This window comes from Gymnogyps californianus, chromosome 15 (assembly GCF_018139145.2).
Source record: "Gymnogyps californianus isolate 813 chromosome 15, ASM1813914v2, whole genome shotgun sequence".
Lineage (NCBI taxonomy): Eukaryota > Metazoa > Chordata > Aves > Accipitriformes > Cathartidae > Gymnogyps > Gymnogyps californianus.
Window position 1 is genome coordinate 9,787,091 of NC_059485.1, and position 27,284 is coordinate 9,814,374.

The following is a 27,284-nucleotide window of genomic DNA, read 5'->3' on the forward strand; positions in this document are numbered from 1 at the left end:
TCAGGTGTGTTCATAGCATCTTCTCATACAGCGAACTCTTTGGAGGAAAACACTGCTATAAAAATTGCTTTATCAGACAAGGCCACCGCTCTCACGCCAGCTGCTGCCGCTCCGCACGTACGTGCCTCCGCTTCTACCGACACCTTCCGCGCTGCCTGCGGCTCCGCGGGGGCCGGGCCGCCCCCGGCTGTGTCCCCCGGAGGCCAGGAGGGGTTTCCAGCCCTGAATTTCCGCGCCGGGCCCTCTGGAGGTCAGTGTTTGCCCGCGCTGCAGCGGACCTGTTGCAGCCCCCGCGGAGGCTCCGCGGGCAGGGCCGGGCAGGGCAGGAGCCTGCCTGCTCGGCGCCTCCGCCAGCCCCCTCGGAGCGCAAACCCCACGCGCGTTTTACCGTCTCGATCAGCCGGGGGGGGGGGGGGGCGGCGGGGACGGCGCCGCCGGCCCCCGCGGTGCCTGCGCGGCCGCGGAGCGCCGGCGGAGCCGCTCCTCGCGCGCGGGGCGCTGCAGCCGCGCCCCCCCCCGCCCGGGGCGGTGCCGCACCGCGGGGCGTATTGCGGCGCAGCGGGCGCGGGTGGAGCCGCGCGGCGGGAGGCGCCGTGCGCGCCCCGCGGTGCGCCCCGCGGAAGATGGCGTACATCCAGGTGGGTGCGGAGCGGCGGCGCTGCGGGCCCCCGGGATGATCCGCGTCCCTGGGGGGGGGGGGGGCAGCGTGTCTGGGGCGTCTGCGGGGGGACCCCCTGCGCCGTCTGCGGGACGGGTGCCGGTGCCGCGGCGGGCCCCCCCCCACCCCCCGTGCTCCTTGCCCGGTGCGGGTGCGCAACTTCGGGTTAACTTCTGGGGAGGAGTTCCCGGCGGCGGCAGCAGCAGCAGCAGCCCCTGGCGAGGGGGGCAGGCGGGGCCGGGGCAGGAGGGGAGCTTGCAGCCTGCTGTGCGCCGGGCGCCGGGGTAGGAGCGGATCCCCGCGGGGGACGGCGAGCAGCCCTGAGCTCTCTCTGCTCTCTGCTGGGGGGAGTGGGGTGGCTCCGGGTGCGTGCGAGCCCGGCCCGAGCCCGCCTAAGGACTTCTTGGAGGGAGGAGGATGCTAAACCCCGCGGGCAGGCAGAGATGCGCTGGGGACTTAATCGGCCCCTCCAGCCTGGGCACAGCCCGGCGGGGTGGGGGGCACGGGCGCCCTGGGCTGCGGCGAGCCCCAGCCTTCGGCGTGATGGATGAGACACCCCCCCCCCCCTCCCAGCAGCGTGAGGCTGAATTAGATTTTGGGCTGTTTTAAACCCTGAGCGATTTTCCCCTCCGGCCCTGCAGTTCCCAGCTGCCTGTTTTCCATCTGTAGCTCCGAAGGCTGCCGCCCGGTTTTAAGATAAACCCGAGCGGAGCGTTTACAGCTGCGCCGGCAGTCCGGGCGCTGGGGCGTTGATAGAGACACCCGCTATCAACGCCACCCATGACCCCCCCCCCGTCCCGCGGGGCCGCGTCCACCTCCGGCCGCCCCGCCGTGCCCCGACGCCCCCGCTCCCGCTCCCACTCCCACTCGGGGCAGGGCCGCCGCGGCGCCCGGCGGGGGGAGCGGGGAGCGCGGCGGGCGCAGCCCCCGCGGGGGCGGGCTGGAGCCGGCCGGGGGGGAGCCCCGCCGGAGGTGGCGTACGGCCGGGTGGGTGCGGGGCTCCCGGGGCCCCTCGGCTCGGCGGGGATCTCGAGTGGGGCCGGGCGGGGCCTCCGGCAGCGCCGCCGTCGGGGCCCCCGTGTGCGAGGCGGGGGTACCCGGGTGGGGACGAGGGCAGCGGGTACGCCCCGTTATCCCCGCGCTGTGGGGATCACGTTGGGGTGGCTGGGGGGACCGCGCTGTCCCTAGGCTGCGGTGTCTGCTGTGGTGGGGCTTGTGAGCCTTCCCTGGGGGTGGAACTGCAGGGGCACAACACGGTGTGTCACCAGTGGGGACCCCACCCTGCTGCAGCATCCCCTGGGACACCGCCATGGCGGGTTGTTGTAGCTGGTCTGTTGACCTGGTTGCGATCGGTGGCTGTGCTGACTCGGAGCAGGCGACCCCCCGCCATGGCCCCAGGCAGACTGGGGGGACTGGGCCCCTGCAGCAAGGTGTGAAGTGGAGATGCAGCCCTGCCTCGCACCCAGCTCCGGGCGAGGGGATGCGCCTGGGACAGCCACGGCTGGCCCTCAGTGAGGGTTCAGTCATGGCTGGAGGCTCCCAGCTGGGTTGTTCTCTGCTCGGCCGGCTTGGAACGATGTGGCAGGGCATGATGGTGCCTCCCTGACCCCAGGGGCTGAGCCCTTCTCCTGGGGGTGCTGGGCACGTCACAGCAGCTTTACTGCCCGGGATCCCCCAGCGCCTGCTAGCTGGTTTATCCTTCCCTAAACCTCTGCCCTTCCCCAGCCCCAACCCTCCTGCCCGGTGTGAGCAAGGTGGATGAACACAGCTGGTCGTGGTTGCTTTCCATTCACGGACCCCTGTATTTAAGCCCTGTATGGCACTGGTTTACCTCTTCTGCACTATAATATTTAGTTCTTATTTCTGCCCTCCCATTTCCTGGTGGAGATTTGTGGGCGGTCACGGACTCGCTTTATTAGGGTGCCTGTGGGACCGCTGCATGTGCTCTTGGGGCTGGTGGCACACAGCTGTGGTTTCACATCACCGGTGGCCGATCGTGACCAGGAGGGCTGTTTGACACAAGCCTGCCATGTGTCCCTGCGGACCATTCGGAAATGCCACTTCCTTTGCACGGCACAAGCTATGGTGTTCGATCGTGTGGCATGGATCCAGCCGCTTCATTTTAGAACAATTTAAATATTCTTGTTGCAGCTTTGCTAAACCACTGTAGCTTTGGCTGCTGTGCTTTGGCTGCAACTTTGCATTAATAAGGAATGATAAAGCCCCTTAAACCATTTAGAATTTTCTTAAACAGTTGGTCCATGGGTATCTGGTAATCACTGTCTTGTCATATTGCACTGCAGCATTTCCAGTCTCTTAATTTGTGCTTCTAACAAGTGGTGGCCTTTTCGCCAAGCACTGGTTTCCGAGAAGTTTAAAAGGGAGGCTTGCGCTGAAACGTGGTCCGTGGGAGAGTTCTTGGAACTAAAGGCAACTTCTGCGTCCCAGCTTCTTTATGAAAGGCTGCTCTTCTCCCTGTCATGAGCATAAAGCTAGAAACCAATTTCTACATGTGGAAGAGTAGAGAAGAGGGGGGGTGGGGTGGGGTGTTTTTTTGTTTTGTGGTTTGTGTTGGTTTGGGGTTTTTTTAGGGATTCCCCCTATAGAAAGACAGCCAGGACAATTAGGAAACTCTTGGACATTATCAAGGGAAAGCGATAGGAAAGACATGTCAGCAGGCATCTGAAATTCTGCTAAGTCTCCAGTTATAAATGAAGTGGGTCAACTATAATATTCCAAGGGTGGCTTTGTGAATAAAACACTGGCTTGCAAAGATTTCTTCCTTTGCTGTAGATTTTCTCCGTGACTTGGGGGAAGTGGCTGCAGTGCAGATTTTCGACCTGGAGTGCGTGACTCAAGTTTTAAGCACTTAACTTCTGGTTTTTGTGTTCTTCAAGTCATATCTGAGGATGAGACTGAAGATGCCCAGCTACCTCAAGTGACGTGTACATAATGGAGAGTATTCTGAGTCTGTGCCCCTTCCTAGAAACACTGCTTTTAACGAGTTGGCATTGAGACTGTGCTTATATGGGCTGAATCTGGAGGAAAGCCTTTTTTTCCACTGTGGCGTCTAACTGGAAAATTTGGATGTGGTTTGCTGTCAGCAGCAAGTAGTTGCTGCAATTGGAGACAGGTTATTAGAGAAAAGAAAATAAGTGGTTGCATGTGATACCCCATTAGCAGGGGCAATGCACAGGATTTTCACGCTCCAGGATGGGTTTGGGAATTTCGCTCCTGGGGAAGGAGGAGCAGAGGGAGCTTGGTGGGGAAGGACTGGAAACAGCAGAAGCTGATGCCCAGTCAGGAGACCTCTCCTTCCTCTGACACTTACAAGGTACCGTCTTGCCAGAAATTCAAGCTCATCGCAGGCTGAGGCATGTCATGGCAGAAAATTTAAAGTTATTTGAGCATGCTAACCTGTTTTTGTCTTTTTCATTTTGTTCCCCTTTGCTTCATCTTGGATGTCTAAAAGGACAGTTGGAACCAATAAATGAGGTGAGTTAATCTGATGATTCACTCTCCGCTCTGTCTCCTCGCTCCGTCCTGAGGGGATTGTCTCATATTTTCTGACTCTTTACTGATGTCCTAGATAGAAGTAATGCACCACATTTTGGGCTGGTAATTTTTTTTTTTTTGCAACGTTCAGATTTTGTTTATGGAAAAAACTGTGTTTTACTGGGGCAAAAAGAAATGTTCCTGTGGAGTCTTCTCTGCAGATCTGCGTTCCTCAGAGGAAACCCCTTTGTGTGGTGTGATAGTGCCCTTGTACCCACACACTTGTGAATACTGCACGTCTCAAGTATTTTTGGGGGATATCCACGGAGAAAATCTCACATGCTTTATTTCTTCAGCTTCTTAGGAATATTTCAAGGTCACATACGGTTGTAAAGCGATTCGACCCTGGATGTGCAGCCGTGTGTCTCCCCCCTGTGACTACGGAGCGATGCCCATTATTAGCAGTGCCCTTGTGCTGCTTAATGAGCCTTCTTATGAACTGCAGAAGTTGGAGCTGGCACGGGTGGGAAATGGGCTAAGGTTTGGCTTTCCGCTCCTCTTGAAGCGAGCGGAGCTTTGAAGTGGAGGGAAGGCTGTAGGGATGGCGTGGAAATGGGGCAGCAGCCTGTTGCCCCTCCGATGGGGTGCTCACGCCCTGTGGTTGTAACAGCAGAGGAGCGCTGTTACAGGTGATGCTGCAGTGCCACCATGGAAAGCTAAGAAATGAAATACTTTTCTGGGTCAAGTAACTTCTTTAAAAAAAAAAAAAATCATTGAAGGTTCTTCATTAAATTAATCATCATAGCAGAGGGGAGGCGTGTGGATAGTGTGCTTTTGCTAATCCATTTTAGTGGCAAGTTTGTTGGGCTGTAATGCTGTACGTGTATGGATCATACAAATACTATGTACTGATACATCTACAGGGACAAAACGTGTTCACATTGCTGTGTTAATTAAATAGACTCTTGCCGGATTAAATCGGAGCTTTCACTTACCTTCTGTTTTTAATTCCTTCTGTTGTACATTTGCTGATCTATTAGTTTGTTGATGTGCGTGAAAGAATAAGCATGTTTCCACTCTAGCATATTGCTACGCCATAGTGTTTTCTAAATCACCCTCTTGCCAACCTACATAATAATACGTAGCTACTAGAGGGAAAATACCTGCGGTGAATGCTTATTTTCCTGCCTTGTTATGGCATCAGTGAAGTTGGGCTGGTTACTGCGTAGCGCTTGTCTGTTGATATAGATGGAATAAATATAGTTCTTAATGTTCTGTTGCAGAAACACAAACATAAATACAGCTGAATGTTATTTCTCAATAGCTATTGATGGGTTGTAATCTTGTACTTTGGTTTCCAATGGCTTCAGGGTCTGCTCGCTAGAATCTCGGATCTCTTGCTGTGCCGGTGGACTTGTAGAAATTGTTGTCAGAAGTGTTTCGACTGTAGCTGTTGTCAAACAAATGAAGATGAAGTTGAAATCCTGGGACCTTTTCCTGCTCAAACTCCAGCCTGGCTGTAAGTTTAGATGCACAATTTCCTAGCTTTAACTGAGGAGTAGGGCTGCTCAGCTGTGATGAGAGTATTGATACGAAGTGGCGGTAGGACATTTGGAGGATGCCACGTAGAAAGGAGGAACCTCCTGCTGAGGGTGGGAACGTAGGCTACTCAACGGCAAGGTGAAAAAGGGCAGCCCTCTTAGCTCAAATAGTAAGGTTAGTCTTTGTAAAACACTTTTCTGATGGGTAAGACAGAAGTTATTTTGTAAGCTAGCATAGCAAGCTGATAACTGGTTTAGCTGTGCACCCTTTTCTAAAGATGCTTTTCATCTTCAGTCCTATTTCCTCTTCAAATGGACCAGCCCTTTGGAGCACTTCAACTTAGCTGAAATGCTGATGAAGTTGTTTTGAAATATTTTCTTATCCTAGCGTGAAGGTGGTTATCATATAGGCAGATGAAAGGTGTACCTTGTACGTGCTCTAAAGGGGAAATTCATTTAAAGTTTCATTTAGCAAGACTTGATCTCCTGCATCGTCTTAGTACTTTTCAAGGTTTGCTCTTGAATCATTAAAGAACAACAGCGGCAGCGCCAGGTTTTATCAGAGGCTTTGATTAGTGTATTTGCAAATCTATTACAAAGAAAGTCAGTGAAGTCTTCCCTGTTTTACCCCCTCTCGTTTGGGAATCTGCGGCACAGAGGTGACCCCGTGGAGGCATTAGTGAAACCAAGAAGGGAGCGGAGGTCTCCTGTCTTTTGGTGGCTGCTCTGTCAGCTGGGCTGTCTTCTGTGAGAGCAGATCGTTTGATGGGCACAGCTTCAGCGTGTCCAGAAGCTGTGGCACAGGAGATGCCTATTTAGCACATCATATGATGCTCAGAAGTTGTTACCTAGGCACTGAGACACTCAGTTAATTTTATCTACTCCTGGGAGTACCTGCTGTTGCTCTGTGTCAGGTCTGGAAGGTCCATGTCTTGGTGCTTCATGAAATAAATTGTCTCATGTTTAAATTGCAGTCTGGTCTATATACTCCTTTGAATCCAGGTAGAATAGGATGGTAATTGTGGTGGGTTGACCCTGGCTGGATGCCAGGTGCCCACCAAAGCCGCTCTATCACTCCCCCTACTCAGCTGGACAGGGGAGAGAAAATATAATGAAAGGCTCATGGGTCGAGATAAGGACAGGGAGAGATCATTCAGCAATTACTGTCACAGGCAAAACAGACTCAACTTGGGAAAAAAGTTGATTTAATTTATTACGAATCAAATCAGAGTAGGATAATGAGAAATAAACCCAAATCTTAAAAACACCTTCCCCCCACCCCTCCCTTCTTCCTGGGCTTAACTTTACTCCCAGTCCCTCTACCTCCTCCCCACCAAGCAGTGCAGGGGGACAGGGAATGGGGGTTGTGGTCAGTTCATCACACGTTGTTTCTGCCGCTCCTTCCTCCGCAGGGGGAGGACTCCTCACACTCTTCCCCTGCTTCCAGCCTGGGGTCCCTTCCACGGGAGACAGTCCTCCACGAACTTCTCCAACATGAGTCCTTCCCACGGGCTGCAGTTCTTCATGAACTGCTCCAGCGTGGGTCCCTTCCACGGGGTGCAGTCCTTCAGGAACAGACTGCTCCAGCGTGGGTCCCCCATGGGGTCACAAGCCCTGCCAGCAAACCTGCTCCAGCGTGGGCTCCTCTCTCCATGGGTCCACAGGTCCTGCCAGGAGCCTGCTCCAGCATGGGCTTTCCACAGGGTCACAGCCTCCTTCAGGCATCCACCTGATCCGGCGTGGGGTCCTCCAGGGGCTGCAGGTGGCTATCTGCTCCACCGTTAACCTCCATGGGCTGCAGGGGGACAGCCTGCCTCACCAGGGTCTTCACCATGGGCTGCAGGGGAATCTCTGCTCCGGCGCCTGGAGCACCTCCTGCCTCTCCTTCTTCACTGACCTTGGTGTCTGCAGAGTTGTGTCTCTCACATATTCTCTCTCCTCTCTCCAGCTGCAATTGCTGCTGCGCAGTAACTTTTCCCCCTCCTTAAATATGCTATCCCAGAGGTGCTGCCACCGTTGCTGTTTGGCTCAGCCTTGGCCAGCAGTGGGTCCGTCTTGGAGCTGGCTGGCACTGGCTCTATAGGACATAGGGGTGGCTTCTAGCAGTTTCTCACAGAAGCCACCCCTGTAGCCCCCCTGCTACCAAAACCTTGCCACGCAAACCCAATACAGTAATTAATACTGAAGCAATAAAAATAGAGATGTTCAAGATGTGTTAGAGTGGTTTTTAAATGTGGAGCAGCATATTTAAGAGTCTGATATATGCCCAGAAATGGATTCACCTGCAATTAATGGGAAATGGAAACAAAATCAATGCTAAATAGGAAAGCATTGCGCACAGGAGAACACAGTGATGAGGTTGCAGTATTGGATGTAGAAAGATTGCTGCAGGAATAATTACATACTTGGGAACAAGTAGCTAGGCTTGCTGTGAGAGGATGCTTCAGAGTTTCTCTGGTGTGCTGAGGAGCAGAAGGGACATCATGTGTGTTTGGGGGTGTGGGGTGTTTGTCCCATGGTGTAGTTTTTGGCTGCTGGATCCTTCTGTCTGGCTAAAGGGACATTGCAGGCATTGAAGCTCTGTTCTTTTGATCTCAAAACTCAGATGTATGGTGACTTTGCAGAGGAGCTGGACTTTGCCACAGGCAGACAACATGGAGACCTTTGGACTCATAAAATGCTCTCTTCAGCCTGTATTGTTTTCCCCCAGTCCTGCTCCATCTGAAAGCCTTTACAATTAACTTATTGGAATGGCCATAAGCAGAAGACAATGCACTCTGGGGAAAAAAAAAAAAAAAAAAAAGCCCAGTTCTTCAACCATGTTGCGCTTTATGCTGCATCTACGCATGCTAGGAGCCCTGGGTAGGGTCCCCGGGATCCCAGCCTCGATCACCTATCCATCTTTCCTTCCAGCTTCAGACGATCTGGTGCAGTTAGGATCTCCCTGTTCTGCTCTAGTGCTGAGAGAAGGCGAGTTCCCAGAGGTGATGCCTGAGAGGGGCAGCAGGAACCAAAGAAGAGGACACACGAGAGAAGTAGCTTTGCTTTCCGAGGAGGCATGGATGCTGCCTTGCCTTAGGATCACTGAAGTCGCCATCTCCTCTGGCACTGTTGCAAATCCTGTGATCTCTAAGGACGCCTGTTAACACACGTTGATGTGGAAGCTGGAGATCAGGCTTTGCTTGCTTGAAAAGGCTGTTGGCTCCTCTTCTTGAGCTGAGGTGGACCCAGGGTGGCGCCAGGGAAGATGGCGATGCTTTAAGCTTCCAGGGTGACTTTGTTGGAAAATGGTGAGGGAACCCAGAAATGAGTCAAGTGAGGTGGGCAAAGAGAGCAGAGGAGATACGGAGAGGGAAGGGGGCTGAGGGGATGTGATTGAGAGGAGAGGGGGAGAAAATGAGCCTGTAGAGGAACAAGAGTCTGGAAGGTGAAGAGGAAAGGAGAGTAAAAGGCAGGAGACAGAAACGACGTATTTTGTTTGCTGATCAATAGGAGGGCCACGCGTTTTGTGTGTGCAGGTTTAAGGTGGAAACGATCCCATGCAGCCTCTGCTGGCTCAGAATTCAGAAGCTGAAGAAGATTGCTATTTTCACTGTGTTGATCTTATACTCTTAAATCTCTGTATGTGTTTTTGGAGGTAGAAAACAATGTCTGGAGTTAGATATGTGAGCAGAGTAAGGGTTTGGAATTGGTCTCAGAATAAGGTGTTTAACGGGTATGTTTTTAAGTGCTCAGAGATCTGTGTATGCCAATTGATGCCTTGTCCTTTCTTTTCTTTTGTTTTTGAAAAGGGGGCTTTTGGATTCAGTGGAAGCCCCTAAAATGGAAGACAGATTTGACGCCACCATATTCTGCATTTAGATGCATGCATTGAATTTGGGAACAAATCAATTTATTGTATTCCCTGCTTGCAGCCTGAAAGTGTTTTAAAAATAGATCTAGATTTTTTTAGCTGAGATCTTTTCATCTTGCCACTTCTTCATGGGCTCAGGACACTGGTGTAATGTAGAATGCAATTTGCTCCTTCCTTACCTCCCCACCCAGTCCCCAGGGGAAAACTGCTTTTATCGTCTTCATTGGCCTACTAGCAAACATGTGAATGCCCGTGCTTAATAATCCATCCTTTATTTTTTGCCTGTAGGTTTTCCCTTTGGCAGCTCTGAGACACCTCATTGTCCTGGAAATTCAGAAGGGGACCTTAAAGCTGCAAGTTTAAGCCCTTCCTCTTGGGAGACTGTTGATTTTTCTCACTTTCTGAATTTTTTACAGTTGCAACTTAGGAAAAAAATTCTTGCTGAAGTGAGTCTAATTGTATTGACCTGAATGTATGGCAGCTTCTTGTTATTTCATGAGGAGCGCTTGCATCCTGGTCTTTGCAGAAATGGGCTGGGAAGGAGGGTATATGTTGGAGCTGCCCGTTATGGAATATTCTACACAATCCCCAACGATAAACTGTGTGCACTCTGAGAGACTGAATTGAAATCAGGATGCGACTCGTCTTCCCAAAGGTTTGGATTAAACAGAAACAGAGCTGCTTTAACCAGAGCCAAAGTTTATTTGAGGAAAAATTATTGTGGCTCAGTAGCAATTTCCTTACTAAAGGTCATCTGTATGTTATTAACTCACTATTACGTTTACCCGTTGTAGAACATCCTTAATGCCTCTCTTCCTGATTCCCTTTTCACTCTGCCTTCTCCTTGCTCTGTGCATTTGCTTCTCAAACACAAGTATATCCAAATGCTACCTGTGATTGTGTAGACCCACATTTAGGTATGAAAAAGCTATTTGTGTTCCAAGTACTGATTATATGTCAAACCGCATGATTTGGACTACCTTTAATGGGCTGCAGAGTTGTGCAAATATTGTATGTCCCTTGTAGCGTAGGGTTTGGTTTTGATTATTAACAGACTTTTTTTAATGTGGATGAGGTGTGTGACTCTGAATTGGTGAGATTTGCATGGATCCTGCTGTGAACTTTGTGGGTTTGGATAAGAATTTCCAGTTTAAATCTATCTTATATTTGGGGGCCTTTTCTGTGAGTTTACTGCTTTTTGCAGAATATATTTATTGCTCTACTCCAGTCATTGGTTACTAAAGCAAATGATTCAACATATTTCGTTTGTACCCAACCGAGCCGTGCACGTAGAAAGGGTGAATCGGGAGCAAAACTCACACAGTATTCCCCTTTGCTTTGCTTATTTCACGCTGATGCTTTCCTTGTGATCTGCTGCTATTTTTTGGAGTATTCTGTCTCATGGATTAACCAAAAGGCTTATTTTGCATGATGCATAACACGTCACGTACCATTGTGTGATTTCATTTCCATCAGCAGCTGCTCCCCTCTGAACATGCAGTTGGAGACTTTATCTCCTGTAGTTGTTACTGTCTGCTCTTGCTCTTCTTTCAGTCAAGGCTGGGAGGTCCTGACGGCTTTTGTGAGCCACTGCGGCTGTGACATGTTGAGGTTTTTAACCAGAATGTTGTTTTATATGAAAACAACATATATATGTATAAACAAACTGAAATGGGAATTACATGTGGACTTCTTTATGATGGCAGTCTTCTGTTGAGTCTTCTCAAAGATGCTACAGCTCTTATCGAAACTTGCTTTGTTATTTAGATCCTGCCACCTTCCCTGCTCCCACCGAGACCCCTGGGCAGTAAAATTACTGTCTGGTGAGAATCACCTCTGGTTTATAGAATTGGATAAAAAGCAGCCAGGTATTTTAAAAGGCATGTCAATAAATAGCTCTTAATGAATGGTATTTGTAAGATCGAGTTTTGAAACCTTAGTGGCGTACCTGCAAAGCAGTATTTTACTGAGAGAGGTGTGTGGTAGGTTTGAGACGTCTGAGCATGGTGGTTTCCCATGCTGGTTCATTCCTGGTGAAGTCTGTGCTTCCAAAGTGTAGCTGTGAATTTACAACAATAAGCTACTGTTTGGGTTTTGTGGTTTGTGGGTTTTTGTTTTTTCTTTCTTCTTTTCTGAAAGACAAATATAATACTTCTGATCAAGATTTGAGTCACATGTGCCCGTGTGGCCTGTGTCGTGCTCTAATACTGATATAACGCTGTTTGAAAGACAGGCAGAGAGATAAAGAATCTGTTTTTTACATAGGTCTGAAGTCAGTTGCTCAGCCTTTTGCTTGCCAGATAGATCAGGAGATACCCCGCAGCATCCAGGGATGTGCACTCAAGATTAGACCCAGAATACCAGCATGCATTTTTATCCTGTATATGCTCCTTTTACTGGGTTGAATCACCCAAAGGTCTCTCATTATAACAGGATAAGCAGCCAAAATGAGGACAAAGATGGAGACTCTGATAATACAATCAGTGAGCTGCCTCCCACTCTTCAGGATGTTTCCCCTGACAGAAGGCGGTCATCTTCAGATGCATCACGGTCCACTTACAGCATCACGAGGCGGATTTCAAGTAAGGTCGTCCTTCCAACATTAATGTAATTCTTGTGGGGAAGAAAATCAAACTGTAGTGCTTGCTCTTTCATCTTTTAGACAGGGAATCAAGTCAACTTGAAGGTACATTGATTAAAATCTCATCCTGTTCTGCAGGAACACAGTGGAAGGCGCCAGCCCTGTTTTTCTTGCTGAAGCATATGCATGGTAATTGCATGTGAAAATGGACAGTGGGGGAAAAGTGTAGCTGAGCTTGCACTTCAGTGTAACTAAGGGTGCTATTAATTGTTGGCAGTGTAATGGTGAAGTGTCCCACTGGGGAGCCTGCTGTGCTGGGCATTGCACAGACACGGAACAGCTGTACCCAAAGAAGCACAAATTGACTTGTGCCTGTAATGGCTTCAGTTGACTTTCTAACAATCGTATTTGTGCATTTCTCTTGTTTAGGTTTAGAGTCGAGGAGGCCAAGTTCTCCGTTAATTGACATTAAACCTATCGAGTTTGGAATAATAGGAGCTAAGAAGGAAATAGTTCAGCCAACTATCCTGCGAAAAACCTATACCCCAGATGACTATTTTAGAAAATTTGAACCAAGACTGTACTCTCTTGACTCAAATAGCGATGATATGGACTCCTTGACAGATGAGGAGATCTTATCAAAGTATCAGCTGGGCATGCTGCATTTTAGCACGCAGTACGATCTGTTGCATAATTACCTAATAGTGCGAGTCATTGAGGCTAAAGATCTGCCGCCTCCAATTTCTTACGACGGTTCAAGGCAAGACATGGCTCACTCCAACCCATACGTGAAGATCTGCCTTCTTCCTGATCAGAAGAACTCCAAGCAGACTGGAGTGAAACGCAAAACGCAGAACCCGGTGTTTGAAGAGAGGTACACATTTGAAATCCCCTTTTTAGAAGCCCAGAGAAGAACTCTGCTTTTAACCGTAGTGGATTTTGACAAATTCTCACGCCATTGTGTTATTGGCAAGGTGTCAATGCCCTTGAGCGATGTAGACCTTGTGAAAGGTGGACACTGGTGGAAAGCCCTTGTGCCTAGTTCTCAGGTAACAGAATTTATCAGATTATTGTCACAATTTTTCTCGCTGTTTTTTTGTGTGGTTCCTTTGCTTGTTGGCAGGTAATGTGGTTTCTAATTAGCCATTGTCATCTTGTTAATACAGCATCTGCTGGGTTGAAATGATGTGGATCTATAACTGGTCTTATAGCTAATATTGTGAGGTAGAGGAGCTGTCTTTTGTGTTCAAAGGAGGTGGCATGACAAAAGATCCTATGTCAGCTTTAATGAGAACAACTCAAGACTGCTTTGGAAGCCTGCACCTTTTGGAAGACCTTTCTTGTCACTGCAGTGACCTGCATCCGTTCCCAGACACTGCAGTGACACTGTCCCATCTGGGTCACTCCTGTGGTTGTTAACATGACTGTGCTTTGAGGACATGAGGGGAACCACTGGTGCCAGTTCAGTAATGATTTGATTCAATAAAGTGTATAGAAGACAAAATCTCTACAGACTTCTGACATAATGCATGAGCAAAAAATTGCAAGGTAGTGGTGGATTTATTTTCGTCATGTCCCTGAAGGAAATAAACTTGCCATAGATTTTGTCTGATGTAAGTGGCACATTGTATGCACGCATGTTTGGAAATGCATTTTGGACTAGATTCAACCGTCTGATGGGATGGGAAGAGAAGATGCTGAGGGTCTGTGTGCTTCCATGTCTGTTCTCAGGAAAGGGCCCTGGTCAGTGCCACCTCCTTGCCAGCCAGGAAAAGAGCTGTTCAATGGGAAGGTCTGAGCTTTGCAACCAGGAACGGCAGTTAGCTACCAAATTTGCTACTAGAAGTATCACCCATATTAGCTAGAGGCACAGGACCCCCTAAAAAGCCAAGCTAAGAGCGTAGCGTGAGCAGCATCTGAAACATTTGTGCTAAGGACAGGAGTACCACTCAAGGTTGGTGTAACAGAGTTGCCTCTCCCAGTTCCTTGCCAGCTCTGGGATTGCAGTTTCTAAGTTTTAGAGCCTTTGCTGAATCAAAACCCTGTGTGAACTTCAATGGTTCACATTTTGTTTGATTTTTATGTGTTCACAAAAGGGTGGCATAGCCAGAGGTATTAGATGAGATGAACAGTAAATCATTGACCTCACCGCTGATTTACAGCGTGGGTCCGAGAGTCTGATTTGGAGTGGAAACTTGTGATCAGACACTTGTGGAAGTAAAATCCACTGAGCAGTGTTTATATGTGGAGCCAGCTGGGTCTCTGACTCTGCTTTGCCCCCTCTCTGTGTGCAGAGGGGCTGAGAGTGCTTTACCTCTTGCTCAGCCCTTCTGCAGTGTGTAACGGGGAAGAAGATCAAGACCCCTGACGACTGCAAGAGAAGTGACTAGATTTGCTGTAATAGAAGTAGGAGCGTTACGGGATTAGCCTGAACAATGTTCAAGCAAAAAGGAAAGTTTTGAAAGTTGTGCACAAGTCAAAATGTGCAAATGGGGTCCCTGAGCATGTCTTTATGTAGGACGTGTCTTCATGTCAGTGGGATCTGCTTTGCTCGGTAGAGTGGCAGCGGGGGGTGAGGGGACAGCTGTGTTACGAAGCGGTTCGTAAGGGAAATGAACAAGGACAGATATTCCTGGGCTCCCCTCACTGCCTGGGCCTTTTCTCCAAATGTGTATTTACAAATGCCTGCAACTCTTTTTTTTTTTTTTTTTTTTTTGGTATTAGCATTCATCACGGGCTCTGTGTTGTGTATCTGAGGACAGAGCTCTCCTCTTTGCATCCCGTTATCCTCGCGTGATTCACACCATGCAGCCTTGCTTCCCCTCCCCCCCCGCTTTTGCATGATAAATACTTCTCTGTATTATGTATCTTTTTATTAGTAACATGGATTCATTCCACAGCTAATGCAGACCTTGATTAGACAAGATCATCTCTGCCTTCATGTGCCAAGCTCGGAGCCAGCCCTTCCTCCCTCCCTCTCCAAAGTTTCATTGAAAGCTGCTGCTGTTTTCAGCAGTGTTGTCTGCTTCACCAGGATTAAAGATAAATTATTTATGCAGAAATTGGCATTTCTGATATTTATAAAAGGAAGGAGAAAAAGAGAAAACTCCATTTGAATGGGCAGGCCTAACCGTACAAGCCTTTTGCATTTATCTGCTTGCTATCATGTGGAAAAACTTAATTTAAGCAAAAAGTCCTTCACACCTTGATTAGTAAAGTGCCTTGTTTTGGTCTTTTCATACTTCCTTGTTATTTTACCTTAGCTGGCAGACTGCAACTGCGAAGAGAACAACAGTACTTGTACTAGGACATCCAGGGAGGATGTTTGGTATCATCTTCCCATGTTTTCTCAGTGATAAGATTTTTAAAGTTCATTGAATAAGGTATATTTTATCTTAGTGGTGATTAAAGTGAAATTCATTGATCAAAGGGTTAAAGTAAATCCTGGAAGAAGTAAAACAATAAAGCTTATTACTTTGAAAAACTGCATTTTAATGTCTTTCAATAACAGTGATGCTTGTGCTAGAAATTTGTGAGGGTTTTTTGATTGCTAGTTGGAAGATTCTGCCTGTGGAATGATAGATTTGACATGCTGACAATTTTTTTTTATACTTCTCACTTTTTTGCTTGATTAATTGAGGGACAGACAGCCTTTATTAGTTTCTTGTTGGATTGAACCTGAGTCTACTGAAGTGTACTTTGTGTTGTGAGATTGTGATAGATGGGGACAAAAAAAAAAATCTACGTGTAATAGCATTTTATTTTGCAGAAGGTGTCCTCGGATTCTGGAGAGCAACGCAAAGCTGCTGTGGCGCAGTTCTGATCGTTAGTCGATGAAAATTTGCCAGGCTGGGTTGGCTGCCCCGGGGCTCTGACATGGAGCCGCAGCTGGCAGCAGCACCCCCCGGCGATAAAGATCGTGTTCGAGAAAGTGCTGAAGCAGGTGCTTGGAAAACCAGTAACAGGAGGAAGAGAAAAATAGACAGTCATAGCTGTGATAAGTAAAGATGAAAGACACAAAATATGTGATTTTTTTTATTTTTTTTTTTTTTTTTAAACTGGCATTTATAGATGGAAACATGATGAGCTGGAGAGAAGGAGGAAAGTGAATCCAGATGGCAGGGACTGTGGAGAAGGTTATCGCTTTGCACTGGTGGGAGTGGGATGGGGCAAGGTTTGTGGAAGAGCAGAGAAAGTGGTCTAAATGGTATTGAATCAGATGAACATCTGTTTTGCACTTGCTGTATCTACCTGGAAGCCATGAAGTCAGGTGCTGAGTCCTTGTCCCACCATCACGCTGAGCCCCGTCAAGCCCAGAGCCGGGACACTGCCTCAGTACAGGACTGTGCCAGCACAAGCGAGCCCTGCTAAAAGAGATGGGGGATGCCAGCAATCCTTTGGTGTGTGTGGTGTTGGCAGGGATGGGTTGGGTTTCTCCCAGGCTGAGGCGTGGTCCAGCTTCTGCAGCCGAGGGCTCCGATGGCTCCCCTGCGAGCTGGAGCAGGATAAGGTCCTTAGGCCTGTGGATGGGACATACAGCTCCTCAATGGGTGAAAGCCCATCATCATTAATAGCAGAGTATCTTCATTAGCACCTCATGGAGTTGCTTGTTAACTGACAGCCTGAGAACTTACCTTGGGTGTAATGAGGCAGGCTGTGCAGCGTTGCCATGCTTGTTATGTCGGGAATGGGTCGTCAGAGAACCCGAATATGGGTGAGCAGCGTGCTGTCCTCTCAGCCTTGAGGAATCAGTGCAATAAACCACTTGATGCTAAGCTTCAGGCAAAAGACTGTACCCGTACAGAAGTGTTTTTTTAGTTTGGATCATGCGTTGAGCACTTAGGGGGATTGAGTCCAAAGCAGAGGCACAGGGGAGCTGCCGTCCAAGGTATCATCAGAGCCAGCAAATAAGCAGAAGGACTTACTCCTTGTAGAAAATGTCAGTGCAGGTATCGCCAAATTCTTTACCCTTGGTAGTTCTGGGAGGCTTTTTCTTGCAGGGTAATTAACGTGTTTCTAAAGCGCAGTAGCTGCTCATGGAGTAGCTCTTGAGTCCAGTCCCCATAGGAACACTCTGCGCTCCTTAAATATCCCCTTAAATGTGTGTGGCTTTGCTTAATTACCATGAATGAAGTTGGCAAGCCTAGCTGTAGCTGGGCTCAGATTCGCACATTTTGCCGTTAAGATTAATTCTGAAACACATGTTCAAGACCCCAAGTTTTATTGACATATGATTCATTTCTCTTTTGGCAGATTTGAGTGGGCAGGAATAAATGTTTTAGACCAGCAGTAATGAGAGCTTGGAGATCATTCTGCAAAAGAAAAAAAATTGCCTGGTCATGGTGGGAAAGTAGCACAAAAATTCCCTCTCCCCTCAAATTAAGCCATTTTTATAGTAGAGGGAGTATGTATTTGACTTGCTTTTTTAACTTTGTACTATGAGTGCACTAGAATGAGCTGTCAGCTTTTTACATTCAAAATGGTATGCGCTCCACAAATGGAGTAGCTTTGCTATGGCAGCGCTCTCTGCAATTTTTGATTCCCATCTCAGGGATAAGCCTACAACAAGTACTGCACTGTTGTTCTTATCGTGCCTTGATTGGGAAGGAAAAGGGAGAAAGGAATTTGAAATTTGGTAATGACTCATTTCAGAGTATTCCTCTTGGGTGCTACATTGAATTGTGCCATGCAGCCAGGTGGTTATGGCCTGCGGCTTGGAGGCCTCCAGTTGCGCAGGGTACCAGGTTTGTTCTTGACACCATTGTTCCTTGGCTTATCCGTTGCAGCCCTGAGAAGGAGCCATCCTTGGGGAGCACGGATGATGCCTTGCGTTTGGTAGCACAGTGTATTATTGAAAATAATGCCAGCACCCGTCTCTCGTACAGGCATAAAGCATTGGACAGGCAGAGGCTTGGTTCAGAGAGTTGGCACAACAGTTGACTCGAGGCTGTGTGCGTCGGTGTGGAACGGGGGTCCATGTTTGTAACAGTCACAGGAAATTAAATATGAAAGTGAATGTTGTCAGGGTTTTTTCCTTTTCTTCCTTTTTTTTTTTTTTAGCTGTCCAAAAGCTTAGCGGCTGCTTAATTAAAGGAATGATGCAGAGTCACTGATGATGAACGTGGATTGGTTACGTGGGGCTTTGCTCGCTCATTAACAGGATGTTAAAATCAACCTGGCAGTTTACCTGTGTCTGGTGGGAGAGATGCGCTGGGCAAAGCCTGGCTGGAGGCGGGATGCCACCACCCTGCAGGTCACTGGAGTTGAGGGAACTGTGATGGGATGCCGTGATGGATGCTTGCCTGTCATGATAACAACATTTTTGACTCTTAACCTGTGGTTTGTTGTTGTATTTTGGCTTATGACTTTCTTTCAGTCTGTATCTTTATTTTTTCCCCAGATCCGTTTCCCCCTTTCCTTTTCTAGTCTTTAAAGCTCCAGCGCTGAGAAATTTTTCTTCTTGATCATTTTCTCTTTATCCTTATCTGTCTCTTCTGCTTCCAGCTGTCATCTCAGTCACCTCATCCCTTCCCCTCTGCGTTGTTCACTCCTTGCCCTTTCTGCAGAGGACTGGCATGCTGTGGGGTGTATTTTGCTGTGGAGAAGCCCAGAGGAGGGGTTGGTGGGGGTTGTGGGCAGGACCTCTCCATAGGAAATCTTCTTCCCAAAGGTCTTTGCACAGGAGAGGCTTTCTCATGGCCATCCAAACTGATGCAAAGCCAGTTGGACTTTAGAAGGGATTTTGTGACTCTTCGTCATACATCTACTCAGCGTCTGTTACATAGGTAACACTGTTCTTATCCATTGGTAAGTATATATTTTTTTTCAGGTTCTGGTCCTTAATAGCTCAGCCTTCCCGAAATGATTGCTGTGTGTCACAGGATGCTGTGGAAAGCCTGTTAGAGCAAACTGTTCTAAACCATCAGTTTTCTAATGTGCCTGGAGGTACCATCACAGATAACCTTGAGGAGGAAAATCAATCTGAAACTTCATTAGGAGCGTTGCATAGATGTCTGTGCTGATGTAATGTGCTCTGGTTCCCGTCGGGAACTGGGGAGGGTTTCAGCTGCAGAATTTTGCTGGTGTTGTAGCAATGCACAGCGAACAGTCTGGGGGGGCTGTGAGGAAAGAATTACCCTGATCCAAACAAGATGCGTAAATGGCATTAATTAAAAACTCCTCTTCCCTTGAGGTAGTCTCTTTGTGTTTCAGAGATGACAGAAAAGAAAAAAAAAACTTCTTATGTGTGTCTGGTTCAACCCAAGCGGTAACTGCAGAAGGTTCTGGATCACAGGCGAGCCCAAGGCTGCAAATCCAAATGACTGGCTGTATAATACAGCTGCAGAGAGGAACAGCCAGGAGTGAAATGTTAATCAGAGCTTCAGGAGAGTCTCGGACATCCCAGACTCGGTGTCACTCCGGCACCTCATCAAACAGGAAATTGCTTTTCCAGGGTCATCTGGGATCTCGGCACAAATCAGCGTGTCGTCAGCATAATAATGGCAACTAAAATGATGCCTTTGCACGGTGGTGCCTGAGGGGTGCCTCTGCACACTGCATTCTGTGAACAAAATATTCAAGGCGAAACCAACAGCATTTTAGTTTCCTGATGAAAAGACCTAGGAAAAGTAAAATTCAGGCACTTCCTTTCCCTACGGTGAACAACGTGCTGATGACGCCTCTTGTGCATGAACTTGCATCCCTCTTCTCAGCTCAGTCCCTACGCGAGTCTGAGGTTTGGGGAAGCTCCGGTGTGTGACAAAACAAAAGCGCAGAGCTTCTGTGCCTGCAGTCCCCCAGCAAGACGTGTCTTAACGCTGTTGCTAATAAAGATGCCTGTAAACAAGGTGGTGGGCATGAGGGTCAATGGTTATGGCAACACACAGTGTTTCCAAGATGCAGGTGAGCTCAGTGAGTCCGTGGGCTGGAGGGGCACCCTGGGCAGCTCCTATGGCCCCACAAGCCACCTGAGACCTCTGTGGCCACTCATCCCTCCCTGAGCTGACCTGTAACAAGAAAGGTCCTGTTTCTCCATCTCGCAGTGGACCCCACTGTGGTCCCCAGTTATCTCCGTTTTGCCCGCTGAGCCAGCGAGTCTGTTCAGCCGCAGCTCTGTCTGCATCTTCATCTCTGACACAAATTGTGCCACCAGCGTGTCTTATTAGCAAGACTGTCACATCAGCAAAGGTATGCCGTGGCATGAGCTTGTCAGGGAAAGCACAGGGAACTAAAACCTGAGGAGGTATGCCTTATACCTTGGGCTTCTTGGAGCAACCTGTTAATTCCTTGCTTGTTTGCTAATGATGACAGGTGACCAAAGAATAGGGGAAAGCTAGTGAGCATGGTGCAGGACAGCATGGTGGAGGCAGTGCCGGTCCGATGTGCCCGGGAGGAATGTATGGTGGCTGCTGGCCACTGATTCATTTTCTTGAGTGCTTGACATCCCCTCAGGCACCGTGGCAGGATTTGAAGCACGTTTCCTAGATCCTTGCGGCTAAGCTAGAAGTAATGCATTTATAAGATCAGAGGCAGTTCACTGCTCGAGTTAAGTGCCTTGAAAAGGCTGAGTCACTTGTACGGGAAGGTGAGCTATCTGGGGACCTGGGTTTCCTTCTGAAAACACCTTTTGTTACCACTGCAAACGCTGCTGGTGCTCTGCCTACAACGGGGCTGCTGCTTTCTTGCTGGCTTTGAGCACACCCATCCTGCCATGGTGTCTGGGTTGGATTGTATGTTCCTTCCCTTAAAACAATTAACAGAAATCTGGGCACGCTTGAAAAGCATTAAGGGGCAGAAGGTGCTATTGAGATTTGGGAAATTAGGCCTGATCTGAGACTCATTAAAGCTGGTGGTAGTCTGTCTTCTGACTTTGGTGGATCACACTTATAGAGTGTAGCATTTTATATCTCACCTTACTCAAATTTAAGCCCAGGTAGTCAAACAGATTTTCCTAGAGATGCCAATATCCCTGTTAGGTTAGGTCCTGCGGAAAATCAGAGATTTAGTTTTACCTTTACCTATCGAAGGCTCATGGGTTAGGCAGCAGCATGATGGTTACATTATAGTGGCTCCTTCAATAACCTGCAGGGGTTACGGGACACGGTGCTGGGGAGGGTTCAGGTAGGGGTAGATGCCTGGTTCTCCTGCTTGTGCCTCAGTGGGTGTTACATACCAGGTCTGACATTGTCAGTGTACAATGTGGGACAATTTTTTTAAAATAGAGCATAAATGTGAATGTGTCGGAAGTGTGGAGATCTATCTTCCCTTGCTGAGCTTCACCACTCCTCCCTGACCCAGGAAAGCCCCTTAGTTCCTGCAGGTCTTGGATAAGGTCAACAGGTTACACCAATGGACGAATCCAGAAGTAATTACCCCAAATCTTAACGTGGGTTTTCAGCACTCTAAGCTTGAGGTGAATTGAAAGGTCCTACATCCCTGCCCAGTGCCAGCCTGCCTCCTGGTTCTGCCAGAAGTTTGGTATTTGCAGCCAGAGCTGTTTGATTGTCTCTTCCCAGAAGGTAATAACATCACTAATTAGTTTCCTCATTTGTGCTGTCCAAAGGTACCTGAATTTCTAGGAATTAAAGCCTGCATGGAACCTGACACAGCGGTGAAGGCAAGTGGAAATAAGACTGGATATGTTAAAAATGTTGTTGATATGTTATAAAAAATGAGCTGGGGTTGAGGGGTACCTCAGGTGGATCCTGTTGTGGGCACTGCGATGCTTTGTTACTGTCCTGGTAATAGATTTAGAAGTCTCTGACTGTGCTTGATGATAAACGTGTCTTCAGGCTGTTCCAGCCACAGACCCGAGAGGAGCAGTTTTGGGGAAAATCAAACCAAAGATGATAGTTTAAATTAGATAGATGACCTTTAAATCACCTTGGATGTGAGACTCTCTTAGATCCTTACATTGTGCAACCATTGGGCACAAGGGTGTATGTAGGTATGGCTTGACCTCCCAAAAGTCGTGAGTGTCGTGTGCGTATTGGGTCAGGTTTGTGTTGGGGAATGGCTTTCTGATGGAAAGAACTTAAGATATCATGTGTGGAATAGAACTGTGATATGGGAGTTGGCAAAGGTTGACAGAAGAGGGGTGCCTTCTCAGTAAAGCAAAAATAATGTAGCAATGGAATAAAATGCACACGGTGAATGTGAGCGTGTGTGCTGTGTAGTCATATACTGCTACATAATGTGACCCAAGAGATGCTGTGACAAAAGGAGTTTGGGGTAAGAAATCAGGTGCTTTTTCTCATGGGGGAGAGGGGCTGTGGGGAAGGTCAGGAAGAAGGTGGGCCAGCTTGGGGTGGATGCTGCCAGGCTGGCTCTGGAGCTGTCTCCTGGGGCAGTGGAGCGTGCGAGGAGGGCACGTGGGTTTGCCTTATGATCTGTGATGTAGATCCACGCTTTTCGCCCAGGGGCTGAGTCAGCTTGCTGCTGTCCTTGCAGCCTTCTCCCCGCTCCCTGCATGGTGCTTCCCTTGTCCTTTGCTCTTTAAATGTGTGGGGTTAAACACAGAGGGGTTGCTTTGCCAGCTCCCGAAACACGGAGACCTTTGATGTGAAATCAGGCAGCCTATTGCCATATTTTCCATGGAAAGCCAAAAAAAGGATATTGAATTAGATTGAATTGTATTATGTAGCATCGGAGGTGCGGGACTTCCTCAGCCTGCCACCTGCTCCTGCATGCCACGCACGTCCCGCTGCCTTCAGCAGGAGTAGTCAACAGGAACAGGAGAGGAGACAAAGTGCCTCAGGGAAAACTTAATACTGTTGTGTGACGTCAGTTTTATCGCTTGGCTCGTTAGGTGAGGAGCCGAGTGGCCTGCCGTTAGCGGGAGCTGTTCTGTGCTGCTGGCCGGCCAGGCAAGAGGTGCTGTGCAGCTCCTGGCAGAGGGACGGGGCTTTTCCCTGAGTGCCTCCTTGGGTTCGGTCCGAGCCCTCTGGTTCATCTGCGCTCCATGGAAGTTGTGCTTTTCCATTTGCAGCTGAACAGCCATGAGCTGGTTGGGTTTCCTGGCAGCCCTAGCCTCAGTTTCCCCAGAGCCATTGATAGCTTTGCTGGGGATGGGTACTTCACATGCTGGCCCATCTGCTGATGAACCTGGTTCTTTGGGTCAATTCAGGCTGTGACTGTGTCTCACAGCTTTTTTCTTTATTGTCTGCCTAGTCCTTTAGCCTCTGATTTCTGTAATCTAATATTTGGGGCATCAGTAAAGATATTTAAGCCTTTTGTTATGATTGCAATACCACTGCAGCTCCTTTTCCTTTTGGGGATGGGCTGTGACCATCCATCTAGGCTTGGTTTTGAACTGTTTGGCTATTTGGGATGAAGAACTAGCTCTGCGCTCCTGCATGGACCTGAGACGAGGCAGATGGATCGATGCCCTGCCTGGGCTGGCTGGTGTGTTTTCAAGTCTCCAGAGTTGTTTCATTGTGTGTATTTTGCGTCTGAGAGAACAGCATCTCGAGCCAGGTTGTGCTAGAGGGGAGATGTTATTTTAAGCTGTCACGTCTGAGGAGCAGCGATGTCAGTTCTCCAGCTCTTTTTTTTAATTACTAGTTTTAAGCATCATTAAGTAAAAGGAAAAGAAATAATGGCTGAACAGCTATGTTGACGTGAAGCTATGGCCGTGGTACAGCCTGATGAACAGCAAGGGCACAGTTAAGCTGTGCCGTGGTCTCTGGGTAGAACGGGCCAGATGCTGAGGGGATGTCTCCTCTGAATTGCCTTTCTGTGACCCAGGGATGCGTTAACCATCTCGTGCCTGAAATTCCCAAGTGGCTGGTGCAGTCCTTGGGGGGCTGGGAAGGAAAGAGGATGTCTTCTCCAATGGGTCCATGTTTTGTACATTAATGAGGATGTGAGGTTGGTAAGATCAGAACCACCTGGAACCATTCAAAATGGAGCAGGTAGAAACTACTGACCTTGTGTTCATTCCTCCTTATAGGTCCTCTTTGCATGACTGCTGAAAAGCTGGTGAAGGATCAGCGATTAAAGAACAATCTTCACCTGGGGATAGTATTCTTTCTTGTTCCTGCTCAGCACGAGGTACCACCAGATGGTTCTTGGTTGCAGTTTAGAGCGTGACTAAAATTTGTTTTTCAGGCACTTAGACAAATGGGGTTTATTTAATTTCTCTTCCTGCTCTTCCCTTCGCCTCCGAGCTCTGTTCTGAATTTCCATGTTCCCTTTTCCCTGCAGAATGAAGTGGAGCTGGGAGAGCTGCTGTTGTCACTAAACTACCTACCCAGCGCGGGAAGACTGAACGTGGACATCATTAGAGCAAAACAGCTTCTTCAGACAGACATGAGCCAAGGTTCAGGTAAAGGGCAGTGCCTTTCTCACGTTACTCATGCACAGATTATATGTGCTTTTAAAGCAGATCAGTGGTGAGGCTGCAATTTGTGGGGGACCCAGGGGGATTTGGATGCTCAGTTCCTATTAATACAAGGCTCTGGATATTCATTTTCTATATATAGCCAACAATAATGAAAGTATTTGGAACACTTACCCTGAGATAAAATGGAGGGTGTGAATACCTTTGCCATATTTAAAGTGGAAGTCTCTGACCCAGGGTGAGGTGAGGAACCAGGAGCTCTAAATTACCTCCGTGTTGTGTTCTGTAAGGCAGCCTGTTTGTGGCTGCGCTGTTTTGCAGATGCTGCGTGCTGCCCGAGTGTTAATGTTGCAGTGGTTTCATTTACGATATCTAGCTGCTCTGTGGATGGTGTGAGGTTTTTCCAGTGTCCACACGTTGCTCCCTGCCGTTTTTGACCGTGCTGGCTGGTAATTGCTTTGTGCGTATGTCCTCAGGTGTTTTTCCCGTGTTCCCTGTCCCAGCCACTGGTGCTGCCAGAATATTGGCATTTTCCAAAAAGAGCAGTATGCTTGGCCTCTATCAAGGCTGTCATTAATTGTGGTTTTGGCAGGGAGCATTTTTAATCCAGCTGCCTGACTTTTGTCTCCACTGCAAATCCCAGGGAGCGGTGCGGTGGTACAAGTCCCAGTCATTTCCAAATGCTGTTTTCCAGCACGGTCGGTCCGTCCCTGCGGTGCCCAGCCTTCACGAACCAGGGTACTGACTCACGACGCCTGTAATGCAGAGCCTGTGTTTTGTGTTTTTCGTCAGATCCCTTTGTGAAAATTCAGCTTGTTCATGGATTAAAATTAACAAAAACCAAGAAGACCTCCTGCATGCGGGGGACGATAGATCCTTTCTACAACGAGTCCTTCAGCTTCAAGGTTCCACAGGAAGAACTGGAGAATGCCAGCCTAGTGTTCACAGGTAAATGTGGTGGTGTTACTGACTTGGCACGGTCGTGGTTGCCTCTGAGTTGAACAAAGAAGCTGTTGTGGGTGCGCAGATGAGCCTGTGCAGGACAGTGTCTGTCCCAGTAGCCACCCTGCAAGGGGTGACCATCGCTGGGGTCTCCAGGGAAGCTTAATGAGCGCTCTGTCCTCTGCAGAAGCTGTTCCCAGCATTGCCACCTGACGGCTGGAGCTGGCTGGGAGCGCACCTCATCGGTCCTGTGCTTAATTGGTGCCATTGGGAACGCTTTTGTGCAGAGGAGGAGGCGGTGGCATTAATTGCACTTCTCAGCGGCAACCAGCTTGGGCATAAAGTCAAAAATTAGAAGAATGAGAGGGAAGTATTGAACGATCCCAGAGCCCAAACACTAGCAAAAATAACCTGATACTTGACATAATTTGCCGGTGAGATGATGCAGCTATAGGTGTTTGACGCCGACATCACCTGTTCTGTAGGCAGGTTTGTTCATGCCTTTATTTTTAAAGGGCTGGGACTCGGTGCCAAGCTCTGTGTGGCACAGCTGAGAGAGACCAGGACACAGACCATGCAGGCTGTGGGCCGGGAGGAGTCCCAGAGCTAACCTCACTTGAGAGCTTTGTCAGTGCTGGAGATGTTTGGGATAGGAATTCTTATTTTTAAACAATTTCTGAATCTCCTATTTTTGTTCTCTAGGCGTGAAAACAGTCAGTAGAAATTGGCAATTGGGCGTGCTGCTGGGAGCAGGAGTAGCAGAGCGCAGGGATGAGTTCCCAGCTGCGCTCTCGCCCGCAGGCTGGGCAGCAGCGGTGGGGCTGAACTGGGGCCATGGACCCACTGTGGCCGGTGGCCTTTTCTGCCATTCCACAGCATGGAGGTCTTGGGCAGGGCTGCAGGGACCCCTAGGAAGTGGTGGGTTTCCCTCCCACGCCATGACTTCACCCAGCCTATGTGTGCTGTGGAGCTCGGGCACCGTCAGGAACGGGGTCAGACCTTCTTGCCCTCTGGAGGAGCAGAGGGGCTGGGCGGTGGGACCCACGTTCTTCTGCCACGCTGGGCTCCCATGCTTCACAAACACATTTTTTGGCAACTTTCCACCCATTACTCACCATCTTCCAATGAAGGGAAAGGAATCTGCATCTGAAAGAACATATTTTGAAGTATTTTTAAATTTTGTTTCTTACATGGCAGATACATGTGTCAAAGCTGGTACAAGGAGCCTAATTCCAACCCATTAGTTTGTTTCCAAACATGTTATAACAAAAGTGATGCTGATCAGCAATTTAAATTTTGCCCTTCATGCTCAGAAATTTCCTCAGCAAAAAGTCTATAATTAATCACTGCTTTGCATGCACGTCACCCTGACTGTACCTTGCATGTGCAATGATGAATTTGTTCTTGGAAGCTTCCATCAGGTGATCTTGTGACAGGCGTGAAATACTCTTTTCTTTGTTTTCCCCTTTTCCTAATAGAAGAAGAAAAGGCAAACAGAGTAGCAGCTCTGTGCAGTCAGAAGGTGAGGGGAATACGCTGCTCCTTGCCACGGCTGGTGAAGTTAGCATTAATGAGTGGATGTCTGATTATTTTTTTTTCTGTGCAAATGGATATATTCTCAAATAAGCGAATGGGAAGTTAGCTGATTTATAATCATACGTAATGCAGTCGGATTTCAGTGGTGTGCCTTTTAAGTGGTGCTTCACTTTCCAAGTGATGTGGTGCTTGCTTTGAACGTTGCAATAAATCATCCCAGGCCGGAAATGTCACCAGCAGCTCCAAAGCTGGGAAGGAGCGTGCAGAGCTTTTTGGAGGAGCAGCGGGGCCAGGTTCTCGTGGCCGCTTTTGGACTGAAGGGTGACGCGTGGCTCGGG

At 48.6% G+C, this 27,284-nt stretch overlaps 1 protein-coding gene across 1 annotated transcript in view; it reads left to right on the forward strand.

Moving 5' to 3' along the window:
• The first annotated feature begins 623 nt into the window (after window positions 1-623).
• Window positions 624-27,284, forward strand: part of SYT17 (synaptotagmin 17) — a 42,397-nt gene continuing 15,736 nt past the window's right edge. Inside the window, exons 1-7 of the mRNA XM_050906288.1 lie at window positions 624-638; window positions 4,136-4,153; window positions 5,524-5,672; window positions 11,981-12,129; window positions 12,558-13,177; window positions 24,333-24,453; window positions 25,261-25,416. Coding sequence (XP_050762245.1) covers window positions 624-638; window positions 4,136-4,153; window positions 5,524-5,672; window positions 11,981-12,129; window positions 12,558-13,177; window positions 24,333-24,453; window positions 25,261-25,416 — 1,228 coding nt within the window. The remainder of the gene's footprint in view (window positions 639-4,135; window positions 4,154-5,523; window positions 5,673-11,980; window positions 12,130-12,557; window positions 13,178-24,332; window positions 24,454-25,260; window positions 25,417-27,284) is intronic.